Source organism: Podospora anserina, chromosome 6, assembly GCF_000226545.1.
Source record: "Podospora anserina S mat+ genomic DNA chromosome 6, supercontig 1".
Taxonomy (NCBI): domain Eukaryota; kingdom Fungi; phylum Ascomycota; class Sordariomycetes; order Sordariales; family Podosporaceae; genus Podospora; species Podospora anserina.
In genome coordinates this window covers 92561-110897 of record NW_001914852.1, presented here as the reverse complement: position 1 = coordinate 110897, position 18337 = coordinate 92561, and the positions used below count along the sequence as shown (strand labels likewise).

Genomic DNA, 18337 nt, shown 5'->3' with positions numbered 1-18337 from the left:
TGAGAAAGTACAACCACAAGTCTCTTGTCCCATCTCTTGTCTAGCCTGCCAGGTAAGCTTCACTCCATCCCATGCCTGTATGTCCTGCATGAATGAATACAGGTAAAAAGGAATGATCTTTCATCTTGAAAATCCAACCAGCCTAGCGAGCGACTTGGTATCGGATGTGGACTTGTCCCTCCCATTCATAGCCTCCATCGCCAACACAGATGTGCCCCAGAGCTGTCGACTCGACCTAACCCTGCCAGGGCGCAGGACCTGGAGCGCGATAGGCATCTGGCTGGAGGTTGTAGATATTCACCTGAATTCCAGGGTCGTTGGACCTGAGTGGAATGTTACAAGTTAGCCACTATAGGTACATGGGCTCATGAGCTAGAGTTATGCAGGGTGGGTATCCCACCTATAGGCCCCAGGGAGGGAGACGGTTGGGCCTGGAGTTCCGTTCCCTCCGTTGGTAATGTTGATTTGTGAGCAGGAGATATAAAACTGTGCCTTGTTTGCTTGGCTAGCCATGTGCAAGGCAATCTGCTCTACTCGTAGGAGATATTCGCCGCTCGGGGTGTTGGCCGGAATGACCGCGGGGTGAGTAGCATAGGTGTCTGGTTGCTGTCAACTCAAGTCCAAAATATGGCAGGATAGCGACATAGGTATGTACTCTGAGCAGGCCAGACAAGCTGTTTGTTGGCATCATGGTAGGGCATGGTTGATGCAAACTTCCACCAAACGCTTCCGGAACCGTCCCAGGTCCTTGCTGACGAGCCTGCAGGGACGCGAGCGAGATAGTATTGGGTGGGGCCCGGGTGGTTGATTTGTTGAGTAGAAATGTAGTTCACCGAAGCGCCTGCAGGGACTGTGGCGATTTGGGGGGCTGTTGTGGAAGAGTAACACCTGATATCTCCGCTGTTGGGATTTTCAATGCCTGACTTGGACTGCGCGTTCTTAGTTTGACGGGTAAAGAGCCAGTCTCTGTCTTCCACGGTCTTGCCGTTGACGACGAGTCTAGGAAATGTGTCTTTGTAGGGAGCTGTGTCAGTCTTGCAGGCTAGTAGGCTGTATATCAGTGAACACAAACGTACAATGACCCTCAACAGCGACAGCTGCGAGTAAGAATACGCTGAGAATCTTCATGTTGCCTTCCGTAAGAGAGTAGAATAATTCCGGATTGATGAAGGTGGTCTTCTTTGTGAAAAAATGGAAATCTTGCCAGTTTACTGGGAATCACGGGTGATAAATACCTGAATGTCTCATTCTGTCATGTGTGCTAGAAATCCACAAATCGGCAGCTTACCTCCGTGGAACTGCCTGTTACGGATCACCAAGCTTCTTGGGCTTCCAAGTTGGCCAGGTTTAGCCAGATTTAACTGGGTTGTAGGTGAACCCGGTAGTTGTATAAATTGAGAACGACCACGAATATATTACATCGGGCTTTTGAAGTTCGGCATTCCATTCGTCTGTTTCAGGTGTCATGTAATCCGTTCACCCTGGCATAAAACAACTTTGAAGCTGCAGGTTTGTCACCTGCGCTGCTATTTTCAATGAGAAGGCACCCGCCGCAACCAAGAATCACGTAGATGAAAGCTTGTACTCTTTATCCGAACGGTTGAGTTGGTTCGCTTGGTGCTGCTTTTTCGCTCTATAAAAACAGACCGGACCACCTTACCTTGTATATGTATTGACCTAACTATTCGATAATTCCAGGAGGCTGATGCTTCACACTGCTCTACGGGATGGCGATGACTGACGACAGGAATGTGAACTCTAGAGGAATACAGCGCATAAGGACGAGGAGCAGTGATTCCTTCTATTGCCACCTCTGGCTAATAAGATAGGTCGCTTCCAATAGCAGAGGAAGGTTGTACTGGACATCATGTTTCATAATGATACATGATAATTTATACTTGACACTAAATTATACTTCATACTAAACAAAGCCTTCTTCTGTAAGTCGTAGAAGGTAGATTACATCTGGTGGGTAGCCTGCTTATATTGCCCCAGGATGATAAAGAGTCCATACCAACAGGGTGGGGAAATTCCAACTCTGAATTTCCATGTAAGCGCATCGCTTTGAATACGTAATCATGGGAGCCAATAGACTATTTACTGAACAGTACTGGGCACATATGAGTGGCTGATACCTCCTCGCACCCTCCTTACCTTACCCTGAGATCTAGGAACCAGAACATCCCTGATATCTATGGGCTTCAGGTTGTCTCAGAAGTGATATTTGTATTCCTCCAACAATTAGTTAGGTGCACCTGGGCTCACCACGATCTCATGCCCGGTTCACACACACACTGGGATGCTACCTTACTCAGCAAGATGTTAACCATGGATGGAAAGCTATCTGGCAAGCTGTGCAACAATATATGAGGGTATTTGGAAAGATCAATGGATACTACTACAGATATGGTTTCAACTGAGGGCTTTGGACTAGCCATTCAGCCCTCGAAGCTGCCCTCTATCAAGGGTTGCCTATCGGAGGTGCTCACTCCTTTTAACTTGAACTTTCCATGTTCTCAGTGAGGTGTGGGCTACACCAGCTATCCACATCCATCAAGAGCTAAGTGCAAGGAATACTATTTTTATCATGCACGTGGACCTGGATTCAATTTATCCAGTCCATGGTTATAACGAGAGACTAAGACCTCAATGGTGACAATACATCGGGTGGAGGCTTAGTTTTAATATATTCTCACCTGAATGCGGGGACCCTTTGCTATTTGTGGCCATGATGTTTCCTTCACTGATGAATAAAGCTCTTCTTACCTGGTTGCGAGTGTTAGGTCCTGCATCCAAGGTTGCAGCAACCGGAACAAGGTGCTCCGGAAGCATGATGCCGACACGGTAACACCCCAGCACGGACGAGCCTATCAACACTGAATCGGACAATTCTGTTGATGGTGCGGTCCCTGGTCCTCGGTACCAGTGTGCCCTTGCCCAGCAGTTGTATCTGCGCAGCCTCTTGGCCAGACCAGTGCACAACAGTGACAATATCGCAACGGTGATCGGCTCTGCCGCCTCTCCTTACACTTAAGAACCACTGGGAACCATGTTTTGGACAATGGATGGGGAGGCCTCTTCGCTTCAAACGGGGTTTAGTTTGTCTGTATGGCGGCAGCAAGTGACAGGGCCCGTGGGTGAATGAGGCCGAGCAAGATGCGGGAGACGTGATGCCGAAAATAGCCAGAGCCAAACAAACATCGGCTCCCCAAAACCTGAACTTTTCAGGTGCTAGCCAAAATGTTTATTTATTGCCAAACTTGCGCCCTCTTTTCGATGTTCTTGCTTACACCTGCTCACCTTCTTTGACCGTGTAACTCGACATCCTCGGCATCTTCCCAGCATCTACGTATACGACGAGATGTTGACCAAAGCTCTGCTTCCTGCCCTTATTTTGGCTGCCACGGCTGCTGCTGGACCGGCCCATGCTGTTCATCGCCGTGCCCTCGAGATCATCTCGGCCCACGAAGAACTTGCTGGAGAGGAGGGCCCTGCGGTGGAGGACATCCGCGCAGAACCAGCTCCAACTCCCACCCCAAAGCCGATTCTCTCTAGAGATGGAGTGTGTTGGAATTCCATCCTTGACCTTGAATGGTCCATCTCGCAGCTTGAATACGAATCGTCTGTCGTCACAGTTCCCGGCAAAGAACCCGATGCATGGGCCTATCTCTCCTTCACCTTGAGCAACACCGCCACCACATACACCGCCGACTGCACCGCGGCCAGCAATACTAATTCTGATATCAGTTTCTTTGACGGCGAGCAAGAGTATCTGTGTTCTGTGGGTGAAGGCGCCCCAGAAGGATCTCAAGTTGCCTTCAGGTTCAATAAAGAAGCCGGTTCGCTAGCGATCCAGGAGGTTATCCCTTGCAGCGAAGGAGCTATTTCGTACGTACTCCATCCCCCCCGTGATTTTAGCCACATGTGAACTGATGATGCCTAGTGGGACGTTTATCACACGGGGAACGACTCAAGTAACCCTCTCCTGCTCGGAGGCTGTCAGCGAGAATGAGGACTTCACCAACACCGAAGTCAACTGCGAGCCTGTGGATGCATCACTGTGGCCTTACCAGGTCGTAGGGTTAAACGAGGATTGAGCAGGGACTAGCATGGCGGGCGAGCTTTTTCATTCAGATAGAACATTCATGGGTCAAGTTTATATCTATGCTAAACATGACAAATGGAAAGTTTACCTGTCCCCTTTTCAGTGACAACATGAAAACTGTAGACTTTAGTTCGTGACTTGAGTGTACGTGGTTGTGGTCTTATCCTGGGGTGCCTCTGGGTGCTGAAACCAAAAGACCTCACTTTGAAAATACCTTGGTCAGAAAAACCGCAGCCTTTCCCTTAGCATATGTGGACGTAACTGTATGCTTCCCCATACAGATCAAGATACACAAGTAATGGGCTATGAAAATCGACAAAGGTGATGCTTTAGTAACCACCCGTCATATCGAGATTAAGATTCAGAGTTGTGAAGCTATGAGTAGTTCGATGAGAAATTTCAACAGAAGAGAACGAGCTGTCCAGCGCTGAAACACCCACGTAAAAAATATCTCTAGCTCATTACAGACTTACCCCCCCTGTCCCTTCTGACCTCATTCTTATCAGGTTTCCATAATACGGCGGTCAAGATGCCAATGGCTTGATAGCAAATCCAATTCTGGGCGGGTTCGTCCCACTGAACACCACAAACGCAGCTTTCAGCGCGACATCGCCAAAGATATTGATCCCCAAACCCGAGCTGCTCTGTAAGCCGCCATAGCACGTCGTGGAAGTCGGGGAAATGCGTGTGTAGTTGATGTATGAAGCAGGAATGGTGAACCTGGCACCTTCAATGCCAAAAGTGAATGTGGGGAGGGTGCTGGAACAAGGGAAGACGTAGCCGCCGTAGTATTGGGAGTTTTGTGCTCCTTGGACTTGGCGGTAGTATGCCGTTACGATAGCTGTAGGGAGGTACAGCAATGTAGTACCGGTGTCACTGATTCCGCTGATTTGCGATGCCTGAAACGCCCCGGATCCAACAGAATACCCAGACAGCGAGTGAGTCCAGTACCCGGGCGACTGTTGAACAGCCGTGTAGGTTATGTTTCCGGCGTATTTCTTGCTGTCAATGAAACCAAAGTCGTAACTGCCGGCTGTGACACGTCATTTGTTAACAGGGGCTCTGGAGATATTGGCAAGAAGAGTGGAAGAAGAAAAACCTTACTGGCGTGATACTTGAGATCGGCTGTGAAAACCTCCTCATCAAGATTTGGTCGCGCGTTGTCGAAAAAGGTCAACTGGCTACTTGGCCGTACAGTGTTGAGGGCCGAAAAGCCCAGACCGACAAGCCCGTCGAGACTTTGCTCCTGGGTGAAGCTGGAGGAGACCTCCAGGGCTGCTTGGACAGCTTGGCTCTTCACTTCAAGCCCGCCAATGGTGAAGTTGTCCGTGTATACAGTGCCACGAGAACCGGACCCATCTCCATATCTAATACTCCATGTGTGGCCGCTGAGGAGTTTGGATGTGCTCGACTTGGTGGGACTGTAAATCTCTTGGCCCCTGACCTGGTTGCTTGGTGTCAAGCTACTGAAAACCCACAGATCCGAGGATCCAGTGTCCAAGTCGAGCATGAGCGTCTGTGGGGGGGTTCCGATGGTGACGGGGGTGACATAGGCAATGTCTACCTCGTTGATGGGTATGGCAGCCGCCGAGCCCGTGTCGCGTTTTATCCTTGCAAAAGCCTCCTCTTGTTCCTCGTCGATATGGGCGACTGCCTTCTTGATGTAATCAGGAGCTGGGACACCGTATTTGAGAAAGGTTCTGTATGTTGCCCTGGCCGGGTTGAAAGCTTTGTGGCCACGCTGATTGCGCACTTGCTTCAAGGTGACCCGTCCACCCCTTTGGTCAATCGTATCGATCCGAGGTGGCAGGGCAGAGCCAAGGCTGGTTGGCACCAAAAGGGAAGCGAGAAAGAGATCAGTAAGAGACACCATTTTGAAGGCGAGCTGAGGAAAAAGTTGATGAACAACAGGAAGCTTGGTTTCGGGGGAGGGACAGAGGGCTGTTCTTATCCCTCAGCTCAACTCTTCCCCGCTCTTGGTCTGATGAATACCAACACCCCTCTCCGGTAGGTAGCACGGAAGTTGCATTTATGGGAGTATGGAGTATGCAGTTGCAGCTTCCGTGTACGGGTAGCCGGGATTATTCTCTACCAAGCTGTATCACCAAGGAAGACATGATCGGAGTTGGCTACTGGCTTCATCTGAATTATCTTGTTCTATGTACCTACCAAGGCCTGCCTGGAAAGGACCACCGTGATGATTGTCTGACGGTTTCCCAATGATCAACAAACTCTCCACCAAGTGCCAGCGGTTTGAGAGGCAAAACAGTTTACCTGCGACGAGGCTTGTGCCGATCTTGGTCTACGCCCTTCTCTTTTGGTCGACTGGCATTGAGGACCAGCTTCCGCATCAACTTCGCTGCCTTTGGGATGGGAATCCAAGTACCGAATACCCTCATATGATAACACTTCGACGAATAAGACGTCACCAGAGGTGATATCTCCAGGATATCAAGTCCCGCAATAGATCATCGGCATTTGTGGTTTAGCCAAATTTTGATCCGTTCTCTCCTCAGCCTATCGGAATGTAGCACTGGTCTTGCAGTCATATCGCCGGCTTTTGCAAGGAATTGCAGATCTCGTCCTTGCTATCGACGGCCACCACTGATAGAGTGTGCCCTGAGCCCTTCATTTACCTACAAGGTATTGAACGGGAGGAAGCCATAGATTTGTCCGCTAATGGCCCGCGGAGTGACTGACGGGACCAGATGATAGTTCTAGTGTTGAGAAGCGGTGATAGAGCAGCTATAAAGGAAAGCCAAGAATAAAATCGATTAAATTATATCTCAACCTGTCGATAAACAGTTTTGTGCCTCTGATTGAGCGCCCCTGTGGCACTTGGTTGTCAAAGTTGCCATTTCGCTTCGACTGGACACTCACCCTCCCCATCAATTATGAGGGCATAGCCAAACGGTGTGCGGAGTGATATGGCCATTAATGTGATACCTACACCAAGCAGCATTGCAGCCAATCGTAGCTCTCGATTTTGACCCCAGATTGAATGAAACCATGGCACTTGATCAAAAGCCGTAGCTTGGCAAAAACGATCGAATGCTACAACGGATGTGGCTGAGCTTCCCAGTCCCCAACTGCCGGCCGACTGTAATGACGAGAACACTGCATCGCAACGTTCCCACCAATGAAAAGCCATCCATCTCCACGATGGTTATCATGCACCGGACACGAGTCTCTCGTGAATGTTATATTCGTAGGTAGTCACATTATTCTCTCCTCACTAGGTTAACTGCCGTACCTCCTCACCAATAAACCGGCCTGCCTCCTCCCCTTCCTGCATACACCATTTTGTTGTTGGACATGTCTTGTAATTCTCATGCCCGCCCGTCATTCTAAGTACAATCTTGCCGAACAATACACAACGCCCCAACTCCCCGCCCGGACGTCCTCATACCAGTGATAATGAGCATCAAGAAAAAGGAAATAAAAAAGAAACAAAAGGTAGACGCGGAACTGTATTTCAGAGAGAGGGTATTGTGAATAATCAAGGCTGTTGTGCTGTGATGCCCTCTGTTTGTGAGGCCATGCTAGCATATGCAGTGTCAAAGATGAAATCCGATGCTGCGCGTCGAGAGCGGAGGGATACAGAACATCAAAAAGCCACACCAGATGTACTCCTTCCAACCGTCTTGTACTTGTAGCTCATCCACTGACCGTCACTACCCATTGTGTCGAATCGGCTGACAGTGCTCTGCGGGCTCTCAAAACTAGTTCCGTAGCCGCTAAAGTAGAAGCCGATGATCACCACCAGATAGCTGAGCAACAGGATGCTGCCCTTGAAGTAATTGCTCTTTCCTTCACCGTACATGTAACTGAGCAAGAAGACGCACAGGATCACCGTCACCATGTCCCACTGCGGGAAAAGCAGACTGAAGGTGAACTTGGCGACATCCTCCATGGGAACGCCGACGGGAGGATAGAGGGCTGAAAACAAGACGAGTGCCGGAATCTGCAGGAGGCAGACCTGGAGGGCGTAGGCGGAACCAATCTCCATGGACAGGGCAATGTTGCCGTTCATGGCAAACGAAATGGCGTTCAGGAACTCAGTGGTGTTGGGCACAAGCGCAAAGAGCGTGATCCCGAGGAACTTTTCGTCAATCTCAAAATTTTCCAGAACAACATCCACTGTGTCGACCAAGATCTCGGCAACAATGGCGTAGAGAACCGTGGCACCCATCAAAATGACGGAACTCTTCAGACGGCTCCAGTTGGGCGCGTCATGACCGCCGTGGCCACCCGATCCCGCGCCAGACTCCCCGAGATCCTCGCCAATCGAGACTGTAGTGGGACGAGAGGCGCCCGAACGGCTTCCAGAAGCAGATCCATGACCAGCGGCCGAAACGGTAGAGGCATGATGAGACATCTGTCGGGGCCTCTGCACATTTCTCGCCGCCACTGTTGCCGCGGTGGCGGCAATCTCTGCCACCTGATGGACGAGGTTGTTATTCTCGGCATCACTGAATCCCGGGATATTCATGTTGGTCCCCAGCGTTTCCGTTCCGTAGCTGGTGGATTTGGGAGGGACGACATGCGGCGTTCCATTGGCCTTGCCTGCCGACAAGGTTGAGCTGTTGCGAGACTGCTCATCCAGCTTGGGGATATGCCCGACCTGACGCAGGGATTGACCGAGAATGCGCTTGTACAAATGGGAGTCGCGAATGTCGGCACCGCTGGCGTCGCCGACAGACATGGTGTGTGATGGCCGGGTTGTGCTATGGGCAGTGGGCTGATCCTCGTGCTTCTTCTCGTCCACGTCAGTGTTCCAGATGACGGCGGCGTGCGTGCGGAGCGTAAACCATAGGCCAATAGCGTATGACAAGAATAACATGCCCGCGGCAAGGTAGCAGTAGGGACGCACCGCCTGGAGATAGAAACGATCATTAATAGCAGGCGTCTGCGAAAAGTAACAACGGCGGCAGTCCCGAAGAGCACCGCCGCCCCGGTTAGGGTGGTCAAAGTTGGTGCAGTCCTGGCAGGTCAGTTCGTGGGTTCCGTAGATTTGGTAAAACAGAGTCGGGCCAAACGCGGCGATGACGGCAAAGAGGAGCATGGTCGATGTCACGCCGGCCGATCTCGAGTTGAAGCGCTGGGTTTTGCGCTTGATGGCTCCGCAGCACATGGAAAGACCGGGGAGGAATAGGATGCCGGCAAAGATGCTGCCAACAATGCTGCCTTCTACGAGCTGAGCCTTGCCCTGGCGCAGAGCCACGCAGTAGAGAAAGACCTCGACAATGGTGGAGAAGAAGGCGTTGATGGCAGCACCAAGACCCATGGAGGACTGGGCCGAGATGGATGCGACAGCCTGGCCAATAAAGTAGGCAAGGGGAATGATGGACAGCAGGCCGGCAATGAACAAGAAGGCCGACGAGGTGAAGAAGTTGTGGACGCCCAGGGCCTGATGCAACACAAGCCAGTCCACAACGACAAAACCGACCACGGCCAAGAGGTTGATCAGAAAGATGTTCGTTCCATCAATCGTGTATTTCCAATATTTGAGGCCGACAGCTCGATAGGTGCAGACCAGAATCGAAGACTGGAGACCAGCCGGTGCTCTGGCAGAGGCCATATCGGACTCGAAGGACAATGCTAGTGGATGGCGGCGGAGATGCGAAAACAAGAGCATTGTGACCTTGCCCATGGGAATCCAAAACACCAAAAACCAGCAGATGGCCGACACGATGAACAGAGAGGGCGTGATCAGGAAGTAAAAGAAAAGGAAGAAGACGACACGACCGATGTTCCACTGACCACGGCCAAACAAGCGTCGCTTCATCCGTGGCAGATCAGAATCCGAACCTCGCCCACGGCCCCTTGACAAAAGGCTCTCCGTCTCGTCCGGTTCCGAATCAAGACTCCTGCGGGATCGGCCAATGATGGAGCGGTTGCTGTCCGGGCCAAAGAAGAGCCGGCCATACTCGAGGTCGCCGCTTTGCCATTGCTCATACTCGCTGATGCTCCTGCCTTCGCCCAAGTCTTCCTCCAGGTAAGCCTCCTGCTGCTCCAGACGCACAAACTTGCCAAAGGGGTAAAACAAATACCCTGCCAGACCCCACAAGACACGGCCGTACTCCCGGCCGCTGGGGGCAGCAGCAAAGCAGAAGCAGATGACGGCGCCGACAAAGGCGAACAGAGCCATCCACCAACCAAAGGCGAGGGTCCATATGATGTCGAAGAACAGTAGCCAGCTGCTAACGTGCCCACCCGGCGACGAATGCACGTCTGCCTCGGCGTTCTTTTGCACCGAACGATCCTTCTTGTACAGAGCTGGTTTCCATAGCCTGATGCCAAACGGATGGGTTTGGTTAATCGCTTGTTGGCGGTCCTTGAGGGTGAAGCTTTCGGCGTCGCTGATTTCGCCGTCATCCTCGGCCGGAGTCTCGTCCGAAACCTGCTCGTCCAAACGCTGCTCACCGTTGTCGACCCCCGGTACCGTGCTGCCTTGTTCGTGCTGTTCTTCGGGCCAGTCGCTGGGGCCATCCTCGTCCCTGGAATGGACTCGCGAGAGCGACGGTGGAGCATGGGTGCGTCTCCGAACAGAGGCGGCATAGCTGTGCTGGCGCTCGACAGCATCCGCCTCGACCTCGGCGATACCGTCGTCAACCGAGTACACACCTCCTCGGTGCGGTGCCTGGGCTGTCGTCGATGTACGACGCGGCATGGCGGGTTTTCGTGGGCGTGTTCGCGGGCCTAGCAATGGCGAGCGTACGGTGACTGATGTGGTTCGACTGGATTGGCCCGGGTCTGTAAATGCGCCGCTGGCCAGGTTCGGGCTTTGCATGGTTGAGTCTGTGTATCGAGAGAAGAAAATACGAAAAGAGTCAGCAACATGTTCAAATCCCCAAAGACAGCAATGGCGTGAGGGGATCCCAAGACGTCAACAAAGGTGGTCACCCGGGAATGCCAAGCACGTGGCCAGGCTGGTGGAGTTCTCAAGGGTTTCTTGACATCTGATTCTACCCACCTTCTGGCTTTCTCCGCACAGTATCCGTCGACTGAAAGCTCTCATCCATGCGATCGTCTTGACCGGTGATGGACTCGTACCGTGATGGGCGGCGGGTGTCTGTTGGGGATTGGTCGGTCGCCGAGGCGTCATCTTTCTGTGGGCTAGAATCCATGGTTATGTCTAGGTACTGCGTATCCGAGTGGTGACAAGCGAGAAAGCAAATTGTTGGAGGACGCCGCGGTCCTCGCTGATGCTGTGGTGCTGATCGATCTCGGCTCGAGGTGGCCGCTGAGAGACGGCGGACTTGGAGAGGTTGGGAAAAGGATGAGTCGACCAACGACAAGCGATTTCAGGCTTCGGTTTGCATGGCAGTTGCACAGAGCCGTCGCGGCAAGGACCTGGGACAGTATCTGGTGAAAAGGAGCAGGCGCGACAAAGTTGAAGGAAGGATGGCGGCAGAGAGGCGCAGGTCGGCACAAGACGAAACACCGGCTGCGATTGCAGACAGCAGGCGGGAGATAAGGAACCTGAGGGAAGCAGCCAAAACACAAGACAGCGTGGGAGGGTGCCCTGTCGCCCAACGCGCGGTTTTATTCCGTCACCTGCTTCCTGTCTATCATTATACACTACCCACCAGATTGTAGTGAAACAGTGAAACATCACGGGAGTGCCCGCCAAACGCAGCAGCACGAGGGGTGGAACTTGACCGAAGCTGCAATCCACTGCAGCGCGCGATGTGGGCGATGTGGGCGATGTAACCTCCAGCGCTGGCCAGCGACACAGCGTGCGGCGATGCCGGGTCTGGCGCCGTTTAGCGATTGGCAGCAAGCACCTCCAAATGGCAGACCACCGCCCGTAAAAACCGGGATGTGCCGCAGGCTCAGCCCTGGGACCATGACCGTGCCCATGCCGCCGTAAACCGTTGCCAAAGTCTATATTTACATAGCTGTCTGTCGAACTCGCTGACTTTCCTCCTCTGGTTCTCCGCCTCTCGTTCGGCAATGATCCGAGAAACGGCTTCAAAAATAGGCACGAATATAGATTGGGGATCACTGCTAATGTGAACAACTCACACTGCTAACAATACTTTGCCGTCCATGCTGAGATAAGGTAAATTGTGGGAGCTCCAAATAGCCATCAATTATCATATTTTGATTTCAAAGACCTACCCACAACACGATATCATGGACAATCCCTTGGCGGTGACATCACAGCCCCATCTCACACAGTTAGGTTTACCTAATTTAAGCTCTGACGGGATAGCCTAGCACCGATCCCCGACAAGCAAAGAGAGCCGCAGGTCACGTGCCCTGGCCTCATCTGCTGGCAGCTGTGACAAGGCTTGGCACCAGGCGGTGGCAGCTCGGTGCCCAGGCGCGCATTGCGTCGACCTGAGCTGCCTTCGATGGCTGATTTCGCCAGTGGAGGCGGCCTGGGGCAACAGCTTCAACATTGAATTCCAACCGACGACACACGAGCCACGACGAGCTATCTTATTTCTCACGCTCTACCCAAATTGTTCCAGTCCATCTTACAGGTCCATCTCTTCTTTCAGCAATCTACCAATACCCGACATTTGCTTACCCGCCACAACAACCCATCGAGTCCCGCCTCCCCGCCAACGGTATCATAAACCGCTGTCACCATGGCGCTCGACAACTACTACCACAACAAGATTGAGTCGATGCAACTCGAGATTCTCAAGGGTCAAGCCGTTCTCCGTCGTCTCGAAGCCCAGCGCAATGACTACAATTCCCGGGTACGCCTGCTCAGAGAAGAGCTTGGTCTGCTACAACAACCGGGCTCGTACGTGGGCGAGGTCGTCAAGGTGATGGGCACCAAGAAAGTTCTGGTCAAGGTGCATCCCGAGGGCAAATACGGTAGGTCTCGGTCTTGCTGCTTTTCTCCGGGAGCTACAACTGACACTTGTCGTGTGCAGTTGTTGACATTGCCGACTCGGTCGACATCACCAAACTCACACCTGGCAAGCGCGTAACCTTGCTGTCCGACTCCTACAAGCTCGAGAAGATGCTTCCTTCCTCGGTCGATCCCCTCGTATCTCTAATGATGGTCGAAAAGGTTCCCGATAGCACCTACGACATGATCGGCGGTCTCGACCAACAAATCAAGGAAATCAAGGAGGTCATCGAGCTCGGGCTCAAACATCCAGAGCTCTTTGAGTCTCTCGGCATTGCCCAACCAAAGGGTGTCCTCCTCTACGGCCCCCCTGGAACGGGAAAGACTCTTTTGGCTCGCGCGGTGGCCCATCACACAGACTGCAAGTTTATCCGTGTCTCCGGCTCTGAACTGGTTCAAAAGTACATTGGTGAGGGTTCGCGCATGGTCCGAGAGCTTTTCATCATGGCCCGTGAGCACGCTCCCTCCATCATCTTTATGGACGAAATCGACTCCATCGGCTCTTCCCGTGTCGAAGGGTCCTCGGGTGGCGACTCGGAAGTCCAGCGCACCATGTTGGAGCTCCTCAACCAGCTCGACGGTTTCGAGCCAACCAAGAACATCAAGGTGATTATGGCAACGAACCGTCTCGATATCCTAGACCCAGCCCTCCTGCGCCCGGGGCGCATCGACCGAAAGATCGAGTTCCCGCCCCCGAGCGTGGAAGCCAGAGCCGATATTCTGCGAATCCACAGCCGCAAAATGAACCTGACACGCGGGATCAACCTGACCAAGATTGCCGAGAAGATGAATGGCTGTTCGGGGGCCGAGTTGAAGGGCGTGTGTACCGAGGCGGGCATGTATGCCCTTCGCGAGAGGCGTGTGCATGTCACCCAGGAGGACTTTGAGCTGGCGACGGCCAAGATTCTGAACAAGCACGACGACAAGGAGGTGTCTTTGGCCAAGCTGTGGCGTTAATTTTCAGTCTGGCGTTGGGGGGAAACTGGAAAGAGCAGGCGCGGCTTTGCAAGGTTGCATCCTGGGTTGTTTAGTGCTGCTACATGTACAATTAGAACAATTCAAGTATCCAGGTGTCACATCCACAAGGGCACGAATTCATTACTCGTCACAGTCTGTGATCCAACTATAGTTGAAGTCTTTTTCGTCTTATATTATTCCTAGTAAGCCGTAGTCTTCCGCCTAGTATGTAGGTATTCCACGCCGCCGAAGCTAAACTGCAGAACGCCGCTGCCGGGGAAGAACACCGGCCTTCTCTAGCCTACGCTTCCAAGCAGAGCCTTGGACGGCTGTATATATATATATATATCAACCACTTGTTGTCGACACCATTGCATCAAAAAGCCAAACTGCCACTCCTTCCTCTCGCTCGACCAAGCAGACCCCCTCCTGCGCCACCACCATCCTCCACCCTCCAGATCCACTCCAGCACTGTCTCGTAGCACAGCACAAACTGCCTCAAGCTCTGCACCATGCTCAATCTCTGCCCTCTAAAGTCCTCTACTGTCCGGGCAATAAGATCAACGCTGTCGTCCTCCAGCCAGGCCGTGTCTATGCTCTCCCTGCCACCACTGAACCCGGGGAACCCGTTTGCTTGGGATGTGAAAGGCGACGGTGCTGCCGTTTGGCGTGGGAGAACGACAAAGCCTTCATCCATGGCCATTGTCACATCTCCGTCTGGATCCACCCTTGTGTCTCGGTCTTGCTGGAGCGCGAGACGCTTACCTCTGCCGTCGTCGTCATCATCGTCCCAGCCGTCTTGGGATGTCCGTTTGTTAGAACTGCACCGGTGAACGGTCGAGGATGACGCCTGCGCGGCCACAGAGTGCTGTTGTTGCTGCTGCCGCTGCCGCTTGAGCATGTCGATTACGCTGTCCACCGTACAAAAGGCTCCTGTTCGGCCACACCCGGCCGAGCAGTGAACTAGCATGGGACGACTTTTCTCGACAGGCTCAGGCGCGTCATAAGAGGTACGCTGAACAGTGGTGCTCAGGCTGTCTGGTCGGAGTGCGGGGGACGGGTCAAAGTAGCTGCCGCTGTCATGACGAGGTTGCGCCTGTGACGTCGTCACTGTAGGGTCGTTGGGGAGGGCGGCGCGTTGCATGACATTAGCTAATTCCACCAGCGCGAGCAAATGGCTTGGTTGGGCTGGTGCACCAAAGTCAGGCCATGAAGTGTAGTGGAGATGGGTAATCTCTCGAATGGGGGCGAAGGGTTCCATTGCATGGCTTAGAGCGAACTTTCGGATCGTGACGAAAGGAGTTTCGGCCGCCTGGGTGGTGCCATATTGGGATCCCGGTGTCTTGGAGTTCAGCGTGGTTGTGGTATTGGCACGTCGACGGCCTCCGTCAGGGATGGTGGAGGCGTGGTCGTTCGACTGGGTTGGAGCAGATTCATCGTTCGCGGCGGTCGATCCGGCCCGATGCTTGTCAATATCCAACGATATCTTTTTTTCAGACAGCAGACGAAGCCGGACAGGACCGAAGTCCCTGCCTTTCCAATAGGGGTGGCACTTGAGTTGACCCCCTTCCGATTCGGCAGTCAACATGACGATGACGCGTACATCATTGTCCCAGACCACCGACCAAAAGTCCTGTGGGAAGAGTTAGACCTGGCGGGACAAAGTAAATTAAAGGATCACTGGACATACCTCAAACGTCGCCGGCAGGGGTCCTTGGCTGGCGATATAACGCTTGTAACTCCGCTTGGCCTGGATGTGGCTGGCATTTACATAATCGCATGCTCCCTCTGGGCGGCCCTGAAGCTTCACACGTGCGTGTTCAAACGGCAAGATATCCTTGTACCGGTTCTTTCCACCCTGTTCAACCCCAGACAACCGCACCTGGGTCTCGGTCTGGGGACCGTGATTTTTCGAGCTCGCAAAGGCAGCATAGGCAAGCTTCATGCGGGACTGCTCTGTAAGCTCGATCCGCAGAAACTTGTCCGATACCCGCTTACCATGGTCGCTGATCTCGATGGCCTCCTGGAGCCAGCGCGGTAGCCTATTCTTATCAAGCCCTGTCGGAACCCCAACATCCATCTGGCCAACGCCATCAACAAGGTCTTGGTTTTGGCGGATGTTGCTGAAAAATGGATCTATCTTGTCGTTTGTGGTCGGCAGCATGACTCCGCCAATGACAGGCGGGACATTTGTCCGTGTACCATTCGTTGCAGAACCTGCGCCACCTAGTGACAAGCTGGGTGACATCATGTTTGATGAGCGATCGACCAAGTTTGGATACGCCAGGACAAAGGCGTTAAAGCCACCGCGTAGAATGCTCGTGGTTCCCGAATAGCCCTCGTTGGTGAACTTTTTGATCATGTTCAGAGCCGAGGTCGCGTCACGCTTGTCGGCGGACGCGGCATCGTACACAACCAGATGACTCGATGTCTGCCACTTGGCGAACTTGTCCTGGTCCCGGTCTGCCTGGAAAGTCTGTTGAAGCTTCTCGAGGTTGAAGGTTGCCCTCTTCAACAGGGTGGTTGGAATACACAGGTTCAGGGCGCCCTGGATCCTTGCTTGAGCAAACTGGGGAGAAACCCTGATGTCTAGCAGCAGAAGGTCTTCCCCTTTGCTCTTATCCAGGAGTTGTTTGAGCGCCGCTGGTGGGATCATGTCAGGCTCGCCACATCCTTGTGTTGCCTGCTGACCATCATGTGTCTGTTGGCTGAAAGTAGGCGAGGGCGTCTCAGTTTTGCGGCCGGGTCGACCGCTTACTTCGGAGATGGATGAGTTGAGTTTCTCCCACTCCTGGCTCGGCGGCTTTGCAAGACCCAGGAAAAAAGGAGGATTTTTGAATCCCTTGATCCCAAGCCTCGACTCTGTCGAGAGGTGGGGCGCACCTTGATAACTGTCCCTTTCCACGGCTGGCTGGCAGGGGTTGTCCCCCGGCCCCCGGCTGCCGGACTCTGTTGGTAGTGATGGCCGCGGCAGCGGGTTTTCTGGCAAATTACTTCCATAGGTTTGTGATCGTGGTGGGCGAGGCCGTTGTTGGGCAGAAGGGGTTGATACTGTCGGAGCGAACGGGCCTCCACTTGTGATGTTGAAGTGTGTGGCGGAGAGGCTAAACCCGGAGCGCCCCCTGTTTGCGTCAATCTGTCGCCTGAAGGCCTCAAACTCTGGGTTGGCATCTAGCGGCAAGTGTTTTGGTATGGCAGCGGCAAAGGACTTGACCGAGGACGTTGGGGTGCTCCAGTTCTCGTGCGGCAGAAGCGACGATTCTCGTGGGTCGGCACCAGAGTCCACGGCGAGACCAAAGTAATTTGGGCTCGGAGTACGAGCGTCCATAGCACCCCCTCGACCTGTACCGGGTGATGACTTGGGGGGATACTGTTGACCAACAGAATGGGGCGGGCGAGGAGAAGATAATGGGGTGCCGGTGCCCTTGTTGGAAAAGAAAGACTGGGAGTTGGTGCGGGAGTGACCTGGTGTTTGTGTCGTCGACAAACCAGTCGTCGTCTTCATCGTGTAATACGCGGCCCGGTCGCTGGCTCTTGGTTCTGGAGGCATTGTATGATTTGTTCTCTGTGGCAGAACGTCGTGCGAGGATGTTGAGTGGTGGATGGTGTTGATGTGTTGGTCCTCCAGGGAATTGCCAGTGACGCATTCCTGCTAGATGTACCAAAAAAAGAATCCTCAGCCTTGAAGCTTCATAACACGGCCGCCATCATGTCCAGTGAGTTATTTTATGATCCGAACTTTAAAACCGTAGCACGTCCCGAAGGTCTGGCCGGGCCTTAGGCGATAGCCTCCACAACCTAACTGAGGCTGCTGGGCTGGGGTACGTTAGGCTCACGATGTTCGCGAAGGACGGACGACAAGCACCCGCTGGAGAGGTGGGGTTGGCGATGAAACGCCTGTATTGTTCCTGGATCCAGGTACGTGAAACGGACTGAGGTGGCTTATCCAGGATAGTTAAGAAGCAGCCGTGGTTGTTTTGGTGGTTGCAAGTGTGGGGTTCTGCCGAGTCGGGATGGCCTCTGGCCTGTCAATCCGTCAATCCTGGGCCGATTGAGAACAGTGCAACAGAAAGAAGAAGGGAAAGGAAACGAGAATTGGTTCGACGGATTTCTGTCCGGGGCTGGGCAAGGTGAAGGGGGGGTCCTCAGCCAGCGGGCAACCTAGTGTGGACTAAAGGGGCGCATACGAGGGGGTGAGAGAAATGCGGTGAAATGGCTGCGGTGTCTGAAATGCAGACGAATGCACGCTTGATGTCAGGATGGGCAGGGATGTGGCTTTTTCAACGACGGGATGGGACTGATCAGCGGGCCCGAATTGGCAACTGGCAGTCCCTGACGTAGAGAAAGCCTTGAACAGCGATCTGAACCGTGGAGCTGAAGCATGTAGTGTACACTTTGTA

General features: G+C 53.2%; 6 protein-coding genes across 6 annotated transcripts; 2 read left to right on the top strand and 4 right to left on the bottom strand.

Moving 5' to 3' along the window:
* Positions 1 to 235: 235 nt before the first annotated feature.
* Positions 236 to 1128, bottom strand: PODANS_6_11470 (uncharacterized protein; the record flags this gene model as incomplete). The annotated part of the gene is made up of 4 exons (XM_001906787.1): positions 236 to 323; positions 401 to 599; positions 656 to 1012; positions 1077 to 1128. The coding sequence occupies 4 exons, from the start codon at positions 1126 to 1128 to the stop codon at positions 236 to 238; spliced, it is 696 nt and encodes a 231-aa protein (XP_001906822.1).
* A 2233-nt stretch (positions 1129 to 3361) lies between these two features.
* On the top strand, positions 3362 to 4097 carry PODANS_6_11465 (uncharacterized protein; the record flags this gene model as incomplete). Its single annotated transcript, XM_001906786.1, has 2 exons — positions 3362 to 3888; positions 3944 to 4097. The coding sequence occupies 2 exons, from the start codon at positions 3362 to 3364 to the stop codon at positions 4095 to 4097; spliced, it is 681 nt and encodes a 226-aa protein (XP_001906821.1).
* A 532-nt stretch (positions 4098 to 4629) lies between these two features.
* On the bottom strand, positions 4630 to 5978 carry PODANS_6_11460 (uncharacterized protein; the record flags this gene model as incomplete). The annotated part of the gene is made up of 2 exons (XM_001906785.1): positions 4630 to 5138; positions 5210 to 5978. 2 exons carry the CDS (start codon positions 5976 to 5978, stop codon positions 4630 to 4632), a joined length of 1278 nt encoding a protein of 425 aa, XP_001906820.1.
* A 1734-nt stretch (positions 5979 to 7712) lies between these two features.
* Positions 7713 to 11235, bottom strand: PODANS_6_11450 (uncharacterized protein; the record flags this gene model as incomplete). Its single annotated transcript, XM_001906784.1, has 2 exons — positions 7713 to 10875; positions 11078 to 11235. The coding sequence occupies 2 exons, from the start codon at positions 11233 to 11235 to the stop codon at positions 7713 to 7715; spliced, it is 3321 nt and encodes a 1106-aa protein (XP_001906819.1).
* A 1473-nt stretch (positions 11236 to 12708) lies between these two features.
* On the top strand, positions 12709 to 13937 carry PODANS_6_11440 (uncharacterized protein; the record flags this gene model as incomplete). The annotated part of the gene is made up of 2 exons (XM_001906783.1): positions 12709 to 12943; positions 13003 to 13937. The coding sequence occupies 2 exons, from the start codon at positions 12709 to 12711 to the stop codon at positions 13935 to 13937; spliced, it is 1170 nt and encodes a 389-aa protein (XP_001906818.1).
* Positions 13938 to 14313: 376 nt separating this feature from the next.
* On the bottom strand, positions 14314 to 17487 carry PODANS_6_11430 (uncharacterized protein; the record flags this gene model as incomplete). The annotated part of the gene is made up of 2 exons (XM_001906782.1): positions 14314 to 15570; positions 15628 to 17487. The coding sequence occupies 2 exons, from the start codon at positions 17485 to 17487 to the stop codon at positions 14314 to 14316; spliced, it is 3117 nt and encodes a 1038-aa protein (XP_001906817.1).
* Between the last annotated feature and the right edge of the window lie 850 nt (positions 17488 to 18337).